Raw genomic sequence first — 21,496 nt, 5'->3', positions numbered from 1 at the left:
TTGGAATCCTTAAAGTCACAGTACTTCTCATTTCTAAGATCATAATAAAGTAATTCATATTTTAATTTCACAGGTCGGTCACATCTTATTATTGACTAACACTTTGATGGATTAGTTTTATTAAAATAGAGTTCTTTGATTAATTAAAAGAAAATAGTTCATTCTTCGTTCTTCTGTCTTCATTCCTGGAACGTAAACAGTTTAGAAGCGAATGCATGACCTTGAGGCTGTTTCATGCACTCAGGCACTGTGTCTAAAGGGAACGCTGTTAGAGGATAGAAATGGCTCCTTCATCACGTTACACCAGCCTTACAGCCCCACCCTCAGCTCCACCTCTCTTCCCTTTTGTGGAATTGTCTGGGCTTGACGGAACCTGTGACACGGTCGAAATGGCGGTGGTGGCCACCTCCCATTTCTCCTCAAAAATGTGTTATTGGAGCCTATGGAAATGAATTGTCCAGTATATATGTCGATGGGCCTGACCCTTCTCCGAGTCAGGTGGTTAGCTGATTCCTCTTGACAATCTGCTAACTCCCTGACGCTTGTGCGTCTGTTGAATACCAATTAAACTTGATTATGAGAAGAACCAAAATAACATTAAGCGGAGTGTGACCCTTGATAGGAGGTTAATGAACAGAATGGAAATGTCACATTTTGGAGTGATGATAAATGTTTAGTTTTTTTTTATTCTGACTTACCTTATCATTAGGACATAAGGGACAATGTGTTATGTCCTAGACTTTCATGAGTACTGATTGTGCCCTTTTAAACCATCATCTATGAATGATTTAAAAGGGCACAATCAGTACTCATGAAAGTCTAGGACATAACACCATCATCATTTTAAACCATCATCTATGAATGACTCCTCCTTGAACCGTCACCTTATCGTGGTGGAGGAGTTTGAGTGCCCTAATGATCCTAGGAGCTATGTTGTCTGGGGCACTTAGTGCCCCTGGTAGGGTCTCCCATGACAAATTGGTCTTAGGTGAAGGGTGAGACAAAGAACGGTTCGAAGGATCTTTCATGGCGGTTAAAACGAAGAGTCGGAGTACCCGGCCCGGAGGGTTACCGGGGTCCCACCCTGGAGCCAGGCCTGGGGTTGGGGCCCGTGAGCGAGCGCCTGGTGGCCGGGCTTTCGCCCATGGGGCCCGGCCGGGCCCAGCCCGAACCGGATACATGGGCTCGTCCAACTGTGGACCCACCACCCGCAGGAGGAACATGAAGGGTCCGGTGCAATGCGAATCGGGTGGCAGACCAAGGCGGGAGCCTTGGCGGTCCAATCCCCGGACAAGAAAACTAGTTTTTGGGACATGGAACGTCACCTCGCTGGCGGGGAAGGAGCCGGAGCTTGTGGCAGAGGTTGAGCGGTACCGGCTAGATATAGTCGGACTCACCTCGACACATTGCACTGGCTCTGGAACCCGAGACCTGGAGAGGGGTTGGACACTCTACTTTGCTGGAGTTGCTCCGGGTGAGAGGCGGAGGGCTGGGGTTGGCTTTTTGTTAGCCCCGAGACTCTCTGCCTGTGTGTTGGGGTTTACCCCGGGGGACAAGAGGGTAGCTTCCTTGCGCCTTCGGGTCGGGGAACGGGTCCTGACTGTTGTTTGTGCTTATGGGCCAAATATCAGTTCAGAATACCCACCCTTTTTGGAGTACCTGGGACGAGTGCTAGATAGTGCTCCATCAGGGGACTCCATTGTCCTGCTGGGGGACTTCAATGCTCACGTGGGCAATGACAGCTTGACCTGGAGGGGTGTGATTGGGAGGAACGGCCCACCTAATCTGAACTCGAGCGGTGTTTTGTTATTGGACTTCTGTGCAAGCCGCAGTTTGGCCATAACGAACACCATGTTCGAACATAAGGATGCCCACCGGTACACTTGGTACCAGGGCAGCCTAGGTCACAGGTCGATGATAGATTTTGTAGTCGTATCATCTGACCTGCGGCCGTATGTTTTGGACACCCGAGTGAAGAGAGGGGCGGAGCTGTCAACTGATCACCACCTGGTGGTGAGTTGGATCAGATGGCAAGGGAACATGCCGCGTAGACCTGGCAGACCCAAACGCATAGTGAGGGTCTGCTGGGAACGCCTGGCAGAAGAACCTGTCAAGACGGTCTTCAACTCCCACCTCCGGCAGAGCTTTGACCACGTCCCGAGAGCAGTGGGGGACATTGAGTCCGAGTGGGCCTTGTTCCACTCTGCGATTGTCGAGGCGGCTGTTGCTAGCTGTGGTCGTAAGGTGGCCGGTGCCAGTCGTGGTGGCAACCCCCGTACCCGCTGGTGGACACCAGAGGTTCGGGGAGCCGTCAGGCTGAAGAAGGAGGCCTACAGGGCGTGGCTGGTCTGTGGGTCTCCGGAGGCAGCAGACAGGTACCGGATAGCCAAGCGGGGTGCAGCAGTGGCAGTTGCCGAGGCAAAATCTCGGGCGTGGGAGGAGTTTGGTGAGGCCATGGAGAAAGACTATCGATCGGCTCCAAAGAGGTTCTGGCAAACTGTCCGGCGCCTCAGGAGAGGAAGGCAGCAACTCGCTCACACTGTTTACAGTGGGGATGGGGAGCTGCTGACGTCAACTGAGGCTATAGTCGGACGGTGGAAGGAATACTTTGAGGAGCTCCTCAATCCCACCAATGCGCATTCCGAGGAGGAACCAGAGCTGGGAGGCCTGGGGATGGACTGTCCGATCTCGGGGGCAGAAGTTGCTGAGGTAGTCAAACAACTACACAGCGGCGGAGCCCCGGGGGCGGATGAGGTTCGTCCTGGGTATCTCAAGGCTATGGATGTTGTAGGGCTGTCATGGTTGACACGTCTCTACAACATTGCGTGGTCATCGGGGGCAGTTCCTAGGGAGTGGCAGACCGGGGTGGTGGTCCCCATCTTTAAGAAGGGTGACCTGAGGGTGTGTTCCAACTATAGGGGGATCACACTCCTCAGCCTCCCTGGAAAGGTCTACTCCAAGGTACTGGAGAGGAGGGTCCGATCGATAGTTGAATCTCAGATAGAGGAGGAGCAATGTGGTTTTCGTCCTGGCCGTGGAACTGTGGACCAGCTCTATACCCTTGCAAGGGTGATGGAGGGGGCATGGGAGTTTGCCCAACCAATCCACATGTGCTTTGTGGATTTGGAGAAGGCTTATGACCGTGTCCCCAGGGGCACCCTGTGGGGGACGCTCCAGGAGTATGGGGTGGGTGGCTTTCTGTTAAGGGCCATTCAGTCCCTTTACCAGAGGAGCGTGAGTTTGGTCCGCATAGCCGATAGTAAGTCGGACCTGTTCCCAGTGAGGGTTGGACTCTGCCAGGGCTGCCCTTTGTCACCGGTTCTGTTCATCACTTTTATGGACAGAATTTCTAGACGCAGCCGTGGTGTGGAGTGTGTCGAGTTTGGTGGCAGGAGAATCTCGTCTCTGCTTTTTGCGGATGATGTGGTCCTCCTAGCTTCATCCAGCTCTGACCTTCAGCTCTTGCTGGGTAGGTTCGCGGCCGAATGTGAAGCGGCTGGGATGAGGATCAGCACCTCCAAATCTGAGACCATGGTTCTCGACCGGAAAAGGGTGGCTTGCCACCTCCGCGTCGGGGGAGAGGTCCTACCTCAAGTGGAGGAGTTTAAGTAACTTGGGGTCTTGTTCACGAGTGAGGGTAGGAGGGATCGGGAGATCGACAGGCGGATTGGTTCGGCGTCTGCAGTGATGCGGACGCTGAGCCAATCTGTCGTGGGGAAGAGGGAGCTGAGCCAGAAAGCCAGGCTCTCGATTTACCGGTCGATCTACGTCCCAATCCTCACCTATGGTCATGAGCTTTGGGTAATGACCGAAAGAACGAGATCGCGGATACAAGCGGCCGAAATGAGTTTCCTCCGTAGGGTGGCCGGGCTCAGCCTTAGAGATAGGGTGAGGAGCTCGGACATTCGGGAGGGACTCGGAGTAGAACCGCTGCTCCTCCGGATCGAAAGGAGCCAGTTGAGGTGGTTTGGGCATCTGGTCAGGATGCCTCCTGGACGCCTCCCCGGGGAGGTGTTTCGGGCATGTCCTGCCGGCAGAAGGCCCCCGGGTCGACCCAGGACACGTTGGAGAGGTTACATCTCCAATCTGGTCCGGGAACGCCTTGGGGTCCTGCCGGAGGAGCTGGTGGACAAGGCCGGGGAGAGGACGGCCTGGAGCTCCCTAATTGGGATGCTGCCCCCGCGACCCGGACCCGGATAAGCGGAGGAAGACGACGACGATCTATGAATGACCTAGTTCGCTCCCTTGAGCAGATTTTTAAATACTATCATTAATCCAATATCATTAGAGATCACCCAATATCTTCAGAGGCACTATCTATTGTGGGTAGATGGATTTTTAAGTTACCATAGGTTTTTCTTTTACATTATGCTATGACCTTGAGACTTTCCTAACACCTGAGTCTTCTAAACAAATTTCCCTGTTTATGACTGAAGTTACCTACACCTTGATTTAGTGTCCATGATTTCATAGCATTGATTTATGATCAGAATCAAGTTCTTTACTAGGCATGAAGAGTATAGAAGTTATGTACATACCTCTACCTTGTGTTAGCCAATCTATATCATTTCTAAATTAACTGTTTATGTAATTAATAATGAACTCCTTCTGTGCAGGTTAGTGAATATTTTCTGTTATTTTTGGTAAATCTTTACTTTGCCCCTACTTTGTACCTAATCAGCTCCTACTTTATCACCTTCTTAATTCAACAAAAAGAGAGCAGCTCTCGCCCTTGACATCATTGTTGTTATTGCTAGACAAGTAATTTAAGATGACACTTGTCCTAAATGACCCTTAGATTTGATCAGTAGCATGACCTGACAGATGTTCTTGATGGTCACATTAATTTGAGAATAACCTGATTACATATTTAGTAGTTTTTACGTTTGTCAGTCTTTCGTTTTGTTTATTTCTTGTTGGTTTGTGAGTATAAATGCTTTAGTTGTTCACAATCACAGTTTGCTATACTCTTCTGCTTGATCCTTAAGCTACTTAGGGTTCCTCCTTAAGCACTTCTTTGTTTCCTGTAGTATAACCTTTTTGGACCAAGTACCCTTTTGTAATTAATGAATTATTTCTTTTGTTTAGAACATCTTTTCCCTTCCTGAAACCATTATCTGTCATGTTGTGTGGTAGATGCCTAACCCACGACATACAGAATCAGTCCACAGAGTCAGAGAAGATTGCAAACAATAATTTATTAGTAAAAAGAGAATTGAAGGAGCTGCTAGGAAGTCTAGCAGTATTCAGCAGCGAAGCGAGGTTCGGGTTTGGAGAGTTAGGTCTGGCACTCGGAAATCTGAATGTTGGATCTGATGGAACTTACGGGTTGGAGGTGAGACCTCGTGAGAGAGGGAGGAGTGACCAGTCTGGGGAGGGCAGGAGGCTTACTGGAGGCAGATGAGTTTAGAGTCCAAATGAGGAGGGAGCTGAGCATGAAGGGTAATGATGATCCAGGAGGGAGGGTGGGCAGGCAGGAGTGGGAAGACCAGAGGAGTAGTGATGTTACCTGTGACACGCAGGATTCGAAGCTTGTATCACCAAAACGAACCACCGCAGAGCAAAGCACTGTGTCGGAGCTTGATTTGTTTACTGAAAGTCACGTGACCAATGAGCAACAATGCTTCATTCACCCTTCCACCCACGTGACCGCTTCACACGTTGTTTCAAACATTTAAAGCAACGCAAACCGAGAGGCGCAGGTTTATGGCAAGCCAAATGAGCATTTATTCTGATATCAGGATTCAGCCAGAATTGTCATTAACATGTAAGCCATTTCTGTCCACTAGTTAACTAGTTAGCCATGTTTGTGTCAACTAGTTAAATAGTGACAGCCTAAATGTCAACTAGTTAACTAGTAAGGCCTAAATTCTCTCTAGTTAACTAGTTAAAATGTTTCATATCTTACTAGTTAACTAGTATTGCTCAGTGTGTTCACTAGTTAACAAGTGTGCATTTATGTCTACCACAAGTTAACTAGTGTGCACATTTTGACCCTCACTAGTTAACTAGTGAGACAAATACCTTCAAGTAGCTGACTGGTATGCATTTCTGCTTTTACTAGTTAACTAGTGAGCAGTTTTTGTGTCAACTAGTTAACTACTGAAGCCTAAATGTGTTCACTAGTTAACTAGTGTGCATTTCTGCTGTCACTAGTTAACTAGTGGGCACATTTTCACCCTCGATATTTAACTAGTTGACACAAACATGGCTAACTAGTTAACTAGTGGACAGAAATGGCTTACATGTTCATGACAATTCTGGCTGATATCCTGATATCAGAATAAATGCTTATTTGGCTTGCCATACAGGTTTGTATGACCTGAGATTGACGGTTCAGGATTCAGTATTCAGTGATTAAACACCGAGTCGCAAAAATTGATCCTGTAGCAAAAAGAGGGCGTTCTGAGATGTGGGAATGTTTCAATTTAATCTCTCCAAATAAGGTTTGAAAATGTATTTGGTCTAGTCTAGTAAATTACCTTTATAGTAGTAATACTTGGTGCATATTGTAGGGCTATATCTTTTAGACCGTCTGTCATTTTCCTTTAATTAAATTAAAATCTCGTTTGGTATGATTTTTCTTCTTTTATTGGTAATTAATATAATAGTTGATGAGCTTTTCAGTTTGGTTGTACGTGTAATGGAATTTAGTATGTCCTATCCTTATGTGAATTTTTTAATCTTCATTTTGTTACTCTATTTCTAAAAAAGATACATAAATTGAGCTAATTATTCCTGCCTAATAATCCAATAGAAATGTGAAAAGTAAAATATTTGAATATGTAGAGAATGTTAATATGTGCAAATTAGATATATTTCATCACGTATCCCATAAAAATAAACAATGTTTCATTTCAAGTATTCACACCAAGAAAAGCAATTTTAGTATATTTAATGTAATGTTCAAATTCAAGATACTATTATATGATCCTGAGGAAGCTTTATAATGCTTTATTTGTCCATAAAGTTCAATACACCATTCATTTTCAGTAGAATTGGCTGACAATACAATGAAACACAAACATTAACCAGCAGATGTCCTCCCAGAGTTTTGAAGCATTGAACCTTGAACCTTTTTTCAATACAATTGGATTGTAAAGCTTTGTTGGTTCAAAAGGCTTCACATCATCATCACTACAGAGGAGGATGCTGAGAGACAAGTGGACAGTGAAAAAAACAGGTTGGTAGCAGCAAATGAGGTGAACTGATAGGAGATATCTGCAGGAGGCAAAAAACAGGCAGTCAAAAAACACAGAGAGCTCAAAAATCAAAAACCCATAACCCAGAAATTCTCAAGATCAAAGCTTAAGTTGAGTTTGGCTCTTAGGAGAAATACCCAAGTCGAGTTAATCATCCAGCGAAGTGAAGGCGTCTCTCAGGAGCTTAAATATCCCTGGCCAGCTAATCAGCAGATTACCTGCAGCCTCCCCACTTCCTGGCACGCCCACCTGCAGAGGAGAGATGAGACTCAACACCAATTAGTGTGTGAAAAAACCCCAAACCGTGACATTATCATCTTTTCAAACACCTATAGGGTTGTGTGTATCTAAGAACACAATCAGTTGTTTTATTTTTGATCATTCACTGTCTCTATGTGACTGATGGGTTTTATTTTCCTTAGACAATTCTGTTGTCCAATTTATCTTACAGAGTTTTAATTTAGCAGTATTAATCTCCTGTTGACAAATTATACACACTATTTGAGTAGCATTATTGAGTGACATTGTACATTGTCGATGTACTCTGAAGCGACCCTACCCTGCTGAATATATGTGGATTTGAAATATTATTTTTATAATTAGGACTGGTTTCGTCGTTAGTTAATTCCAGTGTTAGAAGCAAAGAGATTAAATTAAGAAGTCACTAGAGGTGAAAGTTTCTGGCATAATGAGAGCAACCACATAGAGTCTATGATATTTAAATTTTTTACCCTTTTTCCCAGATGGGTTGATTCTTTTTGATTTTATTAGAAGGGCCGGCTCTAGGTAATTTGGTGCCCAAGGCGAGACTGCCCATGTGCCCCCACCCCCCCTGTGCCTGCATGCCTCTCACCCAAAACCCACCCACCCACCACACATTGGAAAGAGCAACTCCACAGTTATTCCTTAGTTACTAATTTTTTATTTTAAATATTCACACAGCAACTCTTTAAAGTCATCAGCCTGAAGAATAAATATAATCTTGAAAGATAAGTAACCTGAGAATATTACAATAAACAACAACTCAAAATGTTGTGCAAATGTCATTGGGGGGATGCAAAATCAACAGCAGCATTAAACTGTGCAATCAAAAGCAAAACTCAAATATCAGTGTCATCATAAAGAAAGTTCTACTTTCCATTTTGTTCAACTGCTGTGGCCATTCAGCAGGATCCATGGGGCCAGCAGCTCATAAATGTTCACAGACATCTGTTGAAGCTGATGATGATGTCTCTTCAGGCTGTTGGATTGGAGCACTGAGTCTGCTGGTGTTGGGTTCTTCTTCTGTGAGAAAATAAACACACACACACACACAAACACACACACACACACACACACACACACACACACACACACACACACACACACACACACACACACACACACACACACACACACACACACACACACACAGCATCTTAACCCTCTGGTGCATGAATTAAGAACAGTGCCACTTTCACGTTCAATATTCCTCAGTCATGTGCAGTGATACTTTTCATTATTTTTAATGTTACTGGACTTTTTATTTTATTGATCTTTTTTTAATCTGTTCTATGAAAACATTAATAAAATGATCAAAAACAGGTGGAAGTGAGCGCATCCATGGGGAATATTTGAAAAAGTTGGGACTATGGGACTGCACAGAATACTGGAGGTTAGCGGTTAGCATGCTTGAGCCATGTCGGTCAGGGCGAATACCATCTCGTCTGAAAAAGGAGAAGCGGTTCCAAAACAGGTTAAAATTATCAATGAAACCAAAACTGTGGGACCTGCAAGCAGACTGAAGCCAGGAGTGGAGAGAGAGCAGGCTAATTCAATTCCATTAAATTCAATTCAAGTTTATTTATAAAGTGCCAAATCATGACAAGAGTCGTCTCAAGACACTTCACATAGTAAACATTCCAATACAGGTCAGCTCATTAAGCCAATCAGAAATAATGTTTCCTATATAAGTGTAGCATAGGCAAATTGATGATTTTTATTTGTTATGACCAGGAAAATGTAATATTCTATGTAAATATAAAATATGAACCTGCTAGGTCTTCATTGTAATTATCAGAAGATTCTAGGTTTTAATTCAGAAGATCTAGGTTCTTTGCTTTTTCAGTGATCAACAGCACTTCGTGTTACTTCAAGAAAGAGTCAGGTTTATAAAAGTGAGAATTTATTTTACAAACAATTAAAACATGACTAATTAACTAAGCATTTACTGTGAGTGGATGTAACTAAACGTGATGAAGGAACCTACGTGTGACTGCGATGTCAGTCAGAGCTTCCTTATCAAAATAAGCTGAGTTCTGGTGAAAATCATTTGGTTTGCTCTGAGCTATAAAGTTCTTATCATCAGAAGCACATGAGACGCAATCTGTCATGTCTATTTCACCTGTTTTGGAGAGACCCTCTTGGTGGATCCGAAAGTCACAGGGATCGGCTGACCTCTGGCACCGGAGGGCTGTAGAATACCGTGGTACCGACTCTTCAGTCCAGAGATGTCTCGGGTCACAACAGCTGGATGGAACTGTGCGTCTGGCGGACTCTTAAGGAGTCTAACAATATCAGCTTTGTTTCTGCAGGAACTGTTTGCTCATCAGCTTTGTAGGTGCAAAAAGGTTTTGACGACGTGTCAAAATCTTTGATGGTTAAAGAGGTTTACTACAGGTGGCCGGCCTGAAGCAGTTCTCTAGAACTGTCGAATCACTCAGGATAGGTTTTGATGTTATGACTTGCACAGCCAATCAGAGGCTGACAAGTTTGAGATATGTTACCAAGACAACTCAGAAACACGCCTTCTTGATAGAGGACGTTGTGACTGATTTAAAAGTCTCTATGTGTTGGAGTTTAACTTAACCGTACTTGTTATGGTGCGAGTGCAGATGTGAGGACCTTGAAAACAGATTAAAGAAGCATTTCATTACAATATAATTATTATAAGAAGTAATAAACAAATGTCTATTTAAGATTATCTAGATTATAAGTCATAGAAGAAGTTCATATTGATTTAAGAAATCATTCTTGGTTTTAGCAACTGATTCGAGCTGGAGGTGTTCCTTCTGTGGAGGCAGCCAGATGGGACCTTGGGAAAGAAAGCTATTGTTTATCTTTCAGAGCTGCAGAGTCTGTGAGCTGGTAGGAAGGCGGGCTCATTTAAAGGGAACACATGCAATGTTGTGTCTCCTTTCTGACCAGATGTTGAATAGATGTTTAAAGGTCAGACTGTACCTAAAACTGACCATTGCTGGACGTTACATAAGGAACCCAGCAGGTTGCATCGAGTCACTGACTAGTGTCAGAGTCTTTACAGCAATCCTCATACTAAGCAAGAATGCCATGACAGTGGAAAGGAAAACTCCCTTTTAACAGGAAGAAACCTCCAGAGGATCCTGGCACAGTATAGGGCTTTGGAGCGTGATGTCACGGAAGCAGGGCCACGCCCCCCGCCGCCATGACACATGGCCAGACAAAGCATACAGCTTCAGCTATAGCTATGGGTCGTACGTGTTGTGTGGTCGGTTGCAACGTTAGATCTCACGATCGTAAAGGCAATAAACTGGATAATGGTCTATCTTTTCATCGTTTTCCATCCTGGCGACAAGGTGAGGGAACCATTGTATCCGATATAACCAAACAAAGACGCCAGGCATGGATTGCAGTGGTGAGACCAGCGGATATCGAGTTCCGTGCAATCCCCAACTTTTTGTTGGTTTGCTCGCACCATTTTCTCTCCGGTGAGTTCTAAATTAATTCATATCACTCTTAAAAGGCTTTTAGTGTTATTTTCAATGTGCTGCGGTCATAGATAACTAGATAACACATGCTAATATGTGATGCTGCAGAACCACGTCATGTCGACTGAGTAGCTTTTGATTTGGCATTATTGCAGGCAAACCAGCATATGAAATGGATGTAACAAATCCAGACTGGGCACCAACACTGCACATGGGCCATGACGACATACCTGTATCGGACTCCGATCGGCACGCAAGGCGTATGCAACGGAAGCGAAAAAGAGCAAACATTGCAGGTAAACCCCCCTCCCCTCCAAAAACATACTAAATTGCAATTATTGTACAGTTACCCGCACATAACTCAAAGATGAAGCACACAACTGTCATTGGAATATTGGTGTACATTAACCTTATGTCTATGCACCTTATTTTATCTTACAGGCTTGATCAATGAAGGTCAGACAGAAGAAGAACAACAAGATAACCATGTAGTGGAGGCAGTTGACAGCAGTTGTGTTGGACAAGTGGAGGTTGACGTACCAGCTGCAAATGTGGACAGTGGTGATAGGAGTGACAGCGTCACGGAAGCAGAAGGGCAGACGAAGGATTGTGTGTTCAGTGAACAGGGCAGAGCTGAAATAAACCGGCTGTTGGAGGAGAACAGACTGCTTCGAGCACAGTTGCAAAAGACAGAGCTGAATGAAACTTTCTTAAAGGACAATACCGAAAAAGTAAGATATTACACTGGTCTACATTGTTATGCTGTCTTCATGTCCCTCTTCAGCACTGTCAAAGACTTCCTGCCAATATCAAAGAAACTGACAGGTTTCCAAATGCTCTTACTCACACTAATGCGTCTGAGACTTGATCTTCCAGTCCAGCATCTTTGTCATCTATTCGATGTGTCCCACAAAACACTGTCTTCTGTCTTCGTCGATAGCATTGATGTTTTGTATGCCCGCTTAGGAGCACTGGTGCACTGGCCCGAGAGGCATTGTCTGCAGGCCACAATGCCTTCACAGTTTACTGAAACCTTTGGAAAACGAGTGGCCATCAGAGTTGACTGTTTTGAGATTCGAACAGAACGACCATCAAATTTAAAGGCACGTGCACAAACATAGTCCCATTACAAGTGTACACACACCATAAAATACCTCATCGGGATTACACCCCGTGGAGCTATTTCTTTCATTTCCAAGGGATGGGGTGGTCGTGCATCAGATAAACACATCACAGAGAGATGTGGCATTCTTCAAAAGCTGTTGCCAGGGGACATAGTATTGGCAGACAGAGGCTTTGACATCCGAGTTGCTGTAGGAATGATGTGTGCGGAGGTCAAGATTCCAGCTTTCACAAAAGGCTACTCTCAACTTGAGGCCAGGGACGTTGAACAAACAAGAGCAATTGCCCACCTGAGTATTCACGTTGAGCGAGTAATAGGTACTTTGTGCAACAAGTACAAGATGTTACACACTACAATGCCAATCAAATTACTCTTATCATGTGAGGGTGAAGACACAACACTTCTTGATAAAATCGTTAAGGTTTGCTGTGCTTTTGTTAATATGTGCCCCAGTGTGGTTGTCAAACCAGGGCCAAATGACACCTGCTCCTGTTGAGTATTGTTACAGCTGTTTTTTTGAATGTACAGTACATTGTAAATAGTTGTTCTTCGTGTAAAGTTGTTTTAATAAAACAAGAAAGAATAGAATATTTGTTTTTTTTATTATTGATCTTTTCACGTGTATTTAGCAACTGCTTTAAAAAGAACATGCAAACAATTTACATCCCACCACACAGCTGTGATCAATCTTGTAACACAACATGAAACATTACAGACTATTTCGAGCAGCACGTTGTTTTGAGAAGTATTTCCCAACAAGTTCAGGAAGACACTCTTTAACAAAAACTCTTGTGCTTGCTTTAAGCGCGGTGTCCAGAAATCCACAGCAGGAAAGATGCAGATCACAGCAAGGTCTCTCTGTGTCCACACAACGAGGTCACAGTGGTTGGCGCCCATCACAAAGATTTGTGTTTGTACCTGACGGTAGTATGGGTGCGCCTGCTTCAACTGAAGTCTGTTAGCAGCTACCTCCAAGCAAAAGTCTTTGTCCTGTGCAGCCAAAGCCTCCTTAATGCTGGCCGTTCATTGTTTAAAAGGACACTTTATCTCCAGGCACCCCTTTCCACAACAGTCACATTTGGTCAGTCCGTCTGGAGATGCTCCTACTTCTGGAAAATTGGTGTTCACACAGAAACCACATAAACGCACCTGCAGTTTGAGGTGATTTGATGCTATTATCTCGGTGTAGGCCTTTCTTGCATCCTCTTCATGCTCAACACCCCACCTTGTTTGCACAGTAGAAAAGGTCTTCTCTGGGTAACACACACGATTCACAACACTATGGGCTGGAGTGTCCAAACTTGTAACCAAAACAGCATGCATAGCCGAAGCTGTGATTCTCCCTGCACGCAAGCGAAACCATGCAGGTGTCATGTGCAGTGATCTAGTCTGTGCTTCAATCTCTGCTGCCTGCGCCTCTGTAACACTTGCTGCCATAAGAAACTTTAGACAGTGCACCTGAAGATCCGGAAGGCCGAGGGACTCAGCGTCTCTGTTGTGTAAACACGCTAGGGATTGGGGTAATGTGGGTGAGATTGTAGTGTAGTTGGTGTAATAGTTTTAGACTCCACACAAAGTCACTGCTTTGCTGTGCTTCTGCAGCGTATCGAGTAATGGTGACAAATCCTCCAGCCTTGCAATATGAATGTGCCTTTTTTGCAATCGCCTCCTTTTGCCTCCCGATGCAGATGGTGTGTTTGTGTTTTCATCAACAACACGTTTTTGGGCTGCTGCTGAGGAGAAGTCAATGTTATATGCAACGTCAGGCTGTATTTTGGTCATATTTCCAGGCAACACCCAATATGCAGGCTCGTCTGTTACAGTTTTGGTTCCTCTGATATGCACTGTAGCCTCGACTTTAAACAACAGAGCAGCGACATGGGTGCAGGTCTCTGCCACTCCGGCCATGCATGTGCATTGAGCAGCCTCAGCCCTCCCACTGGAGCTCACAATGACTCATGGCTGTAATGCAGTTTCATTCAGTCGTTGTGAGTGCAGGACCTTAAACACACAAAAATCACTTTTAATATTAAGTCTGTAATTAACCAAGGCTAATATAGATGGGTTGGCTATACATGCAAATCAAAAACTGCAACAAGGAAGTTGTTTAGAAAGTTATCATGTTCAAAGCGACTTACCTTTGTCTTAATGACAACATACTCGCAGCGTGGAGGCTTAAAGACGGACAAATCTTGCACCCAGCCGTTCGTGAATTGGATGTGGGCCTCCAGGGATTTATAATTCTTAAACTGCTTTGCTGTGTATGCGCTTACTCCACAGACAACGTATGCGAAGATATCGGGATAGGACAAAGGCAGAAGATCGTTATTTCATATGGGTCCACATTACCGAAGCAAGCAATTTTTTCAAAGTACCTTCTCTTGGCGTCTGGGCACAATCGGTCGCGATACAGCCCTTTTTCTTTTGCGCTGATTTTGAGCATGATTCTATCACTCCCGATTCCAACACTCCAACACTGTGTGTTTGTTTACCTCTCTGGCCAACTGTCATGGCGCCGCGATCCCACAATGCGCTGCGGCGTGACGTCAACTCCAAAGCCCTATAAGCAGCCATCTGCAATGACCCACTGGGGATCAAGAAGACAGAGCAGACACACACACACACACACACACACACACACACACACACACACACACACACACACACACACACACACACACACATTCTCATAAGTGTGGATTGCCTTATTAGTATGAGCTCCTCTATTAGGCTATTAAATGTATTATTATAACAGAGGAATTAATCTGTAAAGCCAATATTAAAAAAAATAAACGTACGATAAATTACAAACTTTGGGAAGTAGCTTATATTTTTTCACAATTTTAACCCCTTGTGGAGGTGCGCTGGTCAGGGCGCGGCTGCAGGAAAGGCGTAAATGGACTGAGCCACACATCCAGTGGCAGGGGTATGGGGGGATGCAGCTGGAACACATCAACAATCAGGAGTACTTGAAAGGAAGTTGTTCTGGACAGAACGAGGTCAGCCAACGGCAGGAGCCTGGGGCAGTGATAAAAGAGCACAAACCATGTGTGTGTGCATCAGGGTCAGGCCTGTAGTTGACAACTGCTACATTGCTGCTTAACGTGACTACGTAAACTGTTTACCATAGATTCACTTACCTTTAGCAGGTCCAGGTCTGCTGTGGAGGCAGCAGTAACTCCGGAGGTTGAGTGGCTTGTTCAGTAATCAGAATGATCAGTGTTTCCTCCACTTCCTCCAGTGGTGCCTGTGCAGACAGTCTCGCCTCTGTCAGTGTGTCCCAGGTCTACATTAGGTGCATTTCCGTTATCGGAACTTTGGGGTAAATTTTCTGGAACTTTTGACATGCACGTGTCTCCATTTGACCGGGCCAGCAGAACAGCCCTTTTCCAGCCGTTTTCAGGAACAGGAGAAACTGGAACGGCCCGTTGCAGTAGCTGAGCGGAATCTGTGGTTAGCGCATGTTGATGGGTTGTAACTCAGTAGAAAATAAAAATCAGGAGATGTCGTGTTGTCCAAAACAACCCACAGTAGTAAAAGTAGAAGAGATGCTTGTGAAGCAAAATGCAATCAAAAGAAAATAAGCATTAATGCTTTAATGTTATTGTTTCTGTGGACGCTTCACTCACTGCCAAAGTAGTCACAATTTGATGATGTCTGTGCAAATTCCTGGAAGGGCTGAATTTGGATGGAGACAGCTGAGAGGACCGGGACATCTTAACTCCCAGTCGGTTTCTACCTCCCATAATTTACCCTGAAGCTCAGACAATGGAAACACAGCTTTTAGCTTGTCACCCTCAGTATGAATGGGTGAATGGCTGTAGTGTAAAGTGCTTTTCAGTTCTATGACTGAAACTGTACATTTTGTGGATCATTTATCATTTCTGGGTCAAACCTGCTGAGTTTACAGCAGTGAAGTAACTAGAGGTGACAGAGTAACTAAAGACTACTCAAGTACAAGTAGTGATGCTTTAAAATAACATCACGCAAGTAAATGTTAGATGCACAATGCAATAAAGTTACTTAGGTTTTGAAAAAGAAACAAATACAAGTAGTGGAGTAAATGTAACTAGTTACCTACCTCTGAACAGATGTTACTTCAGTAACTTCTTATACTTCCTATTTCTTTCTCATGGATGCTAACAGTTTGCTGCATTGCTGTGATGCAGATGAATCTAATATTAGCCCCTGTAGCTTTATTTAGCCTCGGTGTGAACAGGACCAGGGTCAGGCAGCTCTCCCTGCACCCGTGTCCCCAGCTAAAATAACTCCATTAACTGTTCCCATGCACCATACTCTCTGCTTCCTGTTGTCCTCCACTCCCTCAAACTCACTCTCTGCATCTTTGGTTGTGTGTCTCTCTCTCTCTCTCTCTTTCACTCACTCACTCACACACACACACGCACACACACACACACACACACACGCACACACGCACACACACACACACACACACACACACACACACACACACACACACACACACACACACACACACACACACACACACACACACACTTCCTGTCATGACAAGGCTTAAGTGAAAGAAGCCAGTTAGTTCGGACCCCTCCACAGCCCACTGTCAGAAAGGGATATTTTCTCACAGTCTTACAGACCAGTGAGGCAGTTTGCCGGTGATGAGATCAAACTCTAACAATGTTATTGTTTTCAAAATCAACTTTATCTAGATGACATATTTAACCCTGTCAGGGTAAAAATAAGTTTTGATAAAAGGACGAACAACTAAGTCTTTCAGGGGTACTTCTGAGTTCAAAAATGCTCATGAAACACGTATGTGGAGTAACCAAGTTGGTAGGTTTTAATGTCGCTAATCTGCAACGCCTGCCTCCAGAGGGTTAAAAATAGCCATAGCTGAGTCACAGTTTTTAATCAGTCTTCATTTCTTTCTATTTTGTATCCAGACCAAGAACCAGAGCTAATGGGCGTCCTGCCTGGCTCCAGGTGGATGGCAGCACCCCCTGTATTCTCACCAAGATGGCTGCACCTGGCGGTAAGGCGTTTCCTGTTTCCTGTTTTCAGTGTTGCACTACGTGTAGCTGTTTGGTGTTTGGGGCTCGCTAAAGCTGATTTAATTTCTCTGTACTAGGGTATCTCTGGGTTATTGTAGCACAAAAGCACGCTAAAACACACATTTTCTGTTGTTCCACCTAGCTTTTAGGGAACCATTTGAGTTTGCACGCAGTTTATTTGGTGTTGAACAGTTTGCTCATCCAGTTAGCTTAGCCTCAGCACGGCTATGGCTACTTCTGTCTCTGCTTCTCCGTCTCCTATCTCTTGCTCTCTGTGTCAGATGTTTAGTTACTCCTCTGCCTCCTTTGGCGATAATGCTACGTGTAATAAATGTAGCATTTTTGTAGCTTTGGAGGCGAGGGTGTCGGAATTGGAGTCCCGGCTCCGCGCTGTTGAAAAACCCGTAAACAGCCGTAGCTACTTAGCTAGCGCGGGGCTAACTAGCTCAGAACAACCCCGTAGTGGTCCTCCAGTAGAACCCGAGCAGCCGGGACCTCAGGCCAGCTGGGTGACGGTACGCAGGAAGCATAGAACCCAGCCCGTGGGCCACCACCAACCCGTCCCCGTTTCTAATAGATTTTCCCCGCTCAGTGACGCACCCACTGATAAGCCGACTCTGATCAATGGCAGCTCCATTGTCAGAAACGTGGCATTAGAGACTCCAGCAACCATAGTTAAATGTTTACCTGGGGCCAGAGCGGGCGACATTAAATCTTATCTGAAACTGCTGGCTAAGGATAAGCGTAAATACAGTAAGATTGTTATTCACGCTGGCGGTAACGACACCCGGTTAGGCCAATCGGAGGTCACTAAAATTAATGTTGCTTCGGTGTGTAAGTTTGACAAAACAATGTCGGACTCCGTAATTTTCTCTGGCCCCCTACCCGATCGGACCAGTGACGACATGTTTAGCCGCATGCTGTCCTTCAACTGCTGGTTGTCTAGGTGGTGTCCTGAAAACAACGTGGGCTACATTGATAATTGGAAAACTTTTGGGGGAAAACCTGGTCTGATGCGGAGAGACGGCATCCATCCCTCTTTGGATGGAGCAGCTCTTCGTTCCAGAAACATGGCCATTTTTATTAGACCTCCATGACAACCCAGGGTCCAGACCAGGAAGCAGAGTCGTAGTTTAACCCACCCCTCTGCAGCTTCTGTACTGTTACCCACCCACTACCCCATAGAGACAGTGTCCTGCCCACGGCTAAAATCACACAGCTAAAATATCAGGCTTAATAAAGCAAATCATGGAAATCTCATAAATATTAGAACAAATTCAACTGAGCAGAAAACTAGAAAAACTAAATGTGGGTTGTTGAACATTAGATCAATTTTTTCTAAGACTTTGTTAGTTAATGACTTGATTTGTGATAATCAGATCTCTTTGCTCTCTCTCACAGAATCCTGGCTGCAGCAAGAGGACTATGTTAGCTTAAACGAGTCGACTCCTCCAAATTATTTAAATCGTCATATTGCTCGAAGTACAGGGCGAGAAGGAGGAGTGGCAACCATTTTTCATTCAGACTTATTAATCAGTCCCTTACCAATTAATAGCTACAGTTCGTTCGAACATCTTATTCTTAGTTTTCCTAATCCAGATTGCAAAACTGTAAAACCACTCTTGTTTGTAGTTTTATCGTCCACCAGGCCCTTACTCTTGAGTTTTTGGATCAGATCTCAGATTTTTTATCTGATTTGGTGCTAAATACTGATAAGGTCATTATAGTGGGAGATTTTAATATTCATGTGGACCAGTGTTGGGAACGTTACTTTAAAAAAGTAATTAGTTATAGTTACTGATTACTTTGTCAAAAAAGTAACTCAGTTACTAACTGAGTTACAAGATTATAAAAGTAACTAATTACCAAGAAAAATAACTACTTAGTTACTTTTTTCATTAAAGCATGCAAGAATTACTACAATAGTGAAATATAAATGACTAATGACTGGAACACAATAAAATGTATGTCCAAATGTTTTTTATAAACCTGAATAATTTAAATAAATAAGCACTTAACAGGAGGAACTACCAACAGGAACATTACACTAATCTAGACTATTAAAAGGTCACTGTGTGATATTCAACAAGACCCCAATCAGTTAAAATTTAAAATTGCAAATAGAAACACCTGTAAAGGTTCCCGAGCCTTTAAATGGTCTCTCAGTCTAGTTAAATTACAGAAATGAATGTAATTTTGCACAGTATTCAAATTTTTCCAGCTTCACATAGTTGTGTGTTTTTAGCAGCATTTCTGTTGCTGCTAATCTAGTAATGGTTAAATAAATAAATAAAATCCTTTAAAATGACACTAGAAGAGGCACAACTTGGGTCAGACCCAACCACAGAAGAGCTGAAGCTGGGTGGTGAACACACACAGGTAGTTCTAATAACACCTGAGCTCCATGGCGTCTGAGACTGATGCATCAGTGTTACAGCGGGACTAAAGACATGATCAGGAACAGGTTACAGCTGGATGATCTAGGAAGGTGGAAGATCAGGACGTCTGAGCGGTGAACAGGTGAGCGGACCTTCGGGACGTCCCGCTGTCATGCTAAGGGCACGGCTGCAGACCCGCAGATTCGCTGCTGCCCGTCGCCGGCCCCCCAGAGTCCCCTGCTCCCTGGTTCCCTGTCGCCGGCCTCAACAGAGTCCCCTGGTCCCTCCTCGCAAGCTCTTGTGGGTTGTTTTCTGTTTTGGTCCCTCCTCCCCCGCCCTGTGGTTTCTCGTGTCCTGTTGTTGTCTTGTCTGTCTTGTGGGTGTCTGGTATCCACCCCTTAGAGGGGGTTACTGTCATGATCTGTGTCTGCGTCTCCCTCATGTGTCTCCTTTGTGCTCCATTCCCCCCTAAGAATTCCCCTTAAGTGTCTCTTTGTGTTCCTCATGTGTCCCTTGGTCTTCAGCCCTCCAGATATTCCCTCCCAGGTCCTATGCTTCTTCAGTCTCCCCCAATCACCCCTCTGCAGTTTTTATAGGTTCAGCCTCTCATTTTATTAGTCTCTTTAGCAGTGGTGGCTGGTGAAAAATATTTTTGGTGGGGCTGTGCTATTTTTTTTTTAAACAAACTTGTGCTTTCTGAGCTTTGTGCACAACTTCACTATTTCCTGAATTAAGCACAGCTCTTTTATTTCCTGTCTTACATCATTGGACAAACTGATTAATCCAGGTGTGTCTGACTATTGGCACGCTGCCTTGCGGACCAAGGTTGAAAAATACTGCATTAAATTGCACATAAAATAACATGACCATAAATGGTAAATAGGCAATGCAAGAGGCAAGTAACAAAAACATTTTGTTTAATTTCAACATTTGAGTGAACACGAAAAATTATGAGCAGGTCACTGTTACAGTAATGGTAGTAAACACTACTTAGATTAAATGCCAGAAATTTACACTGTTAGGACTTATGGAAAGTGGAAAAACTTTCATAGGAAATAATGTCATCAGTATTCTCTTACAAATGTCATATTTCCCACTTTTTGGGACAATAAAACATTTCTGGTTCTCAATGAGATGTTTTTCTTCAAATGTAAAAACATCTCATTGAGAATCAGAAATGTTTTATTGTCCCAAAAGCTGGGAAATTTGTTTGCTGCAGCAGAAGTGTAACAAGTAAAATGGAATCAGATTGTTGTATGTACAAATTTACTTGAAATACACATTTACATGATTAAATATGTATAATAAGTATCGTCGTCGTCGTCGTCGTCGTCGTCTTCCTCCGCTTATCCGGGTCCGGGTCGCGGGGGCAGCATCCCAATTAGGGAGCTCCAGGCCGTCCTCTCCCCGGCCTTGTCCACCAGCTCCTCCGGCAGGACTCCAAGGCGTTCCCGGACCAGATTGGAGATGTAACCTCTCCAACGTGTCCTGGGTCGACCCGGGGGCCTTCTGCCGGCAGGACATGCCCGAAACACCTCCCCGGGGAGGCGTCCAGGAGGCATCCTGACCAGATGCCCAAACCACCTCAACTGGCTCCTTTCGATCCGGAGGAGCAGCGGTTCTACTCCGAGTCCCTCCCGAATGTCCGAGCTCCTCACCCTATCTCTAAGGCTGAGCCCGGCCACCCTACGGAGGAAACTCATTTCGGCCGCTTGTATCCGCGATCTCGTTCTTTCGGTCATTACCCAAAGCTCATGACCATAGGTGAGGATTGGGACGTAGATCGACCGGTAAATCGAGAGCCTGGCTTTCTGGCTCAGCTCCCTCTTCCCCACGACAGATCGGCTCAGCGTCCGCATCACTGCAGACGCCGAACCAATCCGCCTGTCGATCTCCCGATCCCTCCTACCCTCACTCGTGAACAAGACCCCGAGATACTTAAACTCCTCCACTTGAGGTAGGACCTCTCCCCCGACCCGGAGGTGGCAAGCCACCCTTTTCCGGTCGAGAACCATGGTCTCAGATTTGGAGGTGCTGA

At 44.8% G+C, this 21,496-nt stretch overlaps 1 protein-coding gene, 1 long non-coding RNA gene and 1 pseudogene across 5 annotated transcripts; 2 read left to right on the top strand and 1 right to left on the bottom strand.

Moving 5' to 3' along the window:
- The first annotated feature begins 10,931 nt into the window (after positions 1-10,931).
- On the top strand, positions 10,932-12,638 carry LOC129161936 (uncharacterized; annotated as a pseudogene).
- Positions 12,634-16,390, bottom strand: LOC129161935 (uncharacterized). Of its 4 annotated transcripts, none has more exons than XR_011521490.1 (5): positions 15,680-16,390; positions 15,191-15,487; positions 14,849-15,068; positions 14,189-14,637; positions 12,634-14,051 (listed from the first exon to the last, which is right to left on the bottom strand). It is a non-coding gene; the product is annotated as an uncharacterized lncRNA (long non-coding RNA). The 4 variants fall into 4 exon arrangements; XR_011521492.1 differs by having other exon boundaries at positions 14,189-14,322; positions 14,426-14,637; positions 15,191-16,388; XR_011521491.1 differs by having other exon boundaries at positions 15,191-15,297; positions 16,132-16,388.
- Positions 16,391-16,710: 320 nt separating this feature from the next.
- On the top strand, positions 16,711-20,659 carry LOC139071663 (uncharacterized). The gene is made up of 2 exons (XM_070554473.1): positions 16,711-16,862; positions 16,973-20,659. The coding sequence occupies exon 2, from the start codon at positions 17,308-17,310 to the stop codon at positions 18,175-18,177; it is 870 nt and encodes a 289-aa protein (XP_070410574.1). The 5' UTR covers positions 16,711-16,862; positions 16,973-17,307; the 3' UTR covers positions 18,178-20,659.
- Positions 20,660-21,496: the final 837 nt, after the last annotated feature.

This window comes from Nothobranchius furzeri, chromosome 9, assembly GCF_043380555.1.
Source record: "Nothobranchius furzeri strain GRZ-AD chromosome 9, NfurGRZ-RIMD1, whole genome shotgun sequence".
NCBI lineage: Eukaryota > Metazoa > Chordata > Actinopteri > Cyprinodontiformes > Nothobranchiidae > Nothobranchius > Nothobranchius furzeri.
Note: the sequence above shows the minus strand (reverse complement) of the source record. Positions and strands in the feature narration are given on the sequence as shown.

What these genes read in the sequence shown, in the direction of transcription:
- LOC139071663 (XM_070554473.1), top strand. Translation starts at nt 17,308, where the DNA reads ATGGCTACTTCTGTCTCTGCTTCTCCGTCTCCTATCTCTTGCTCTCTG.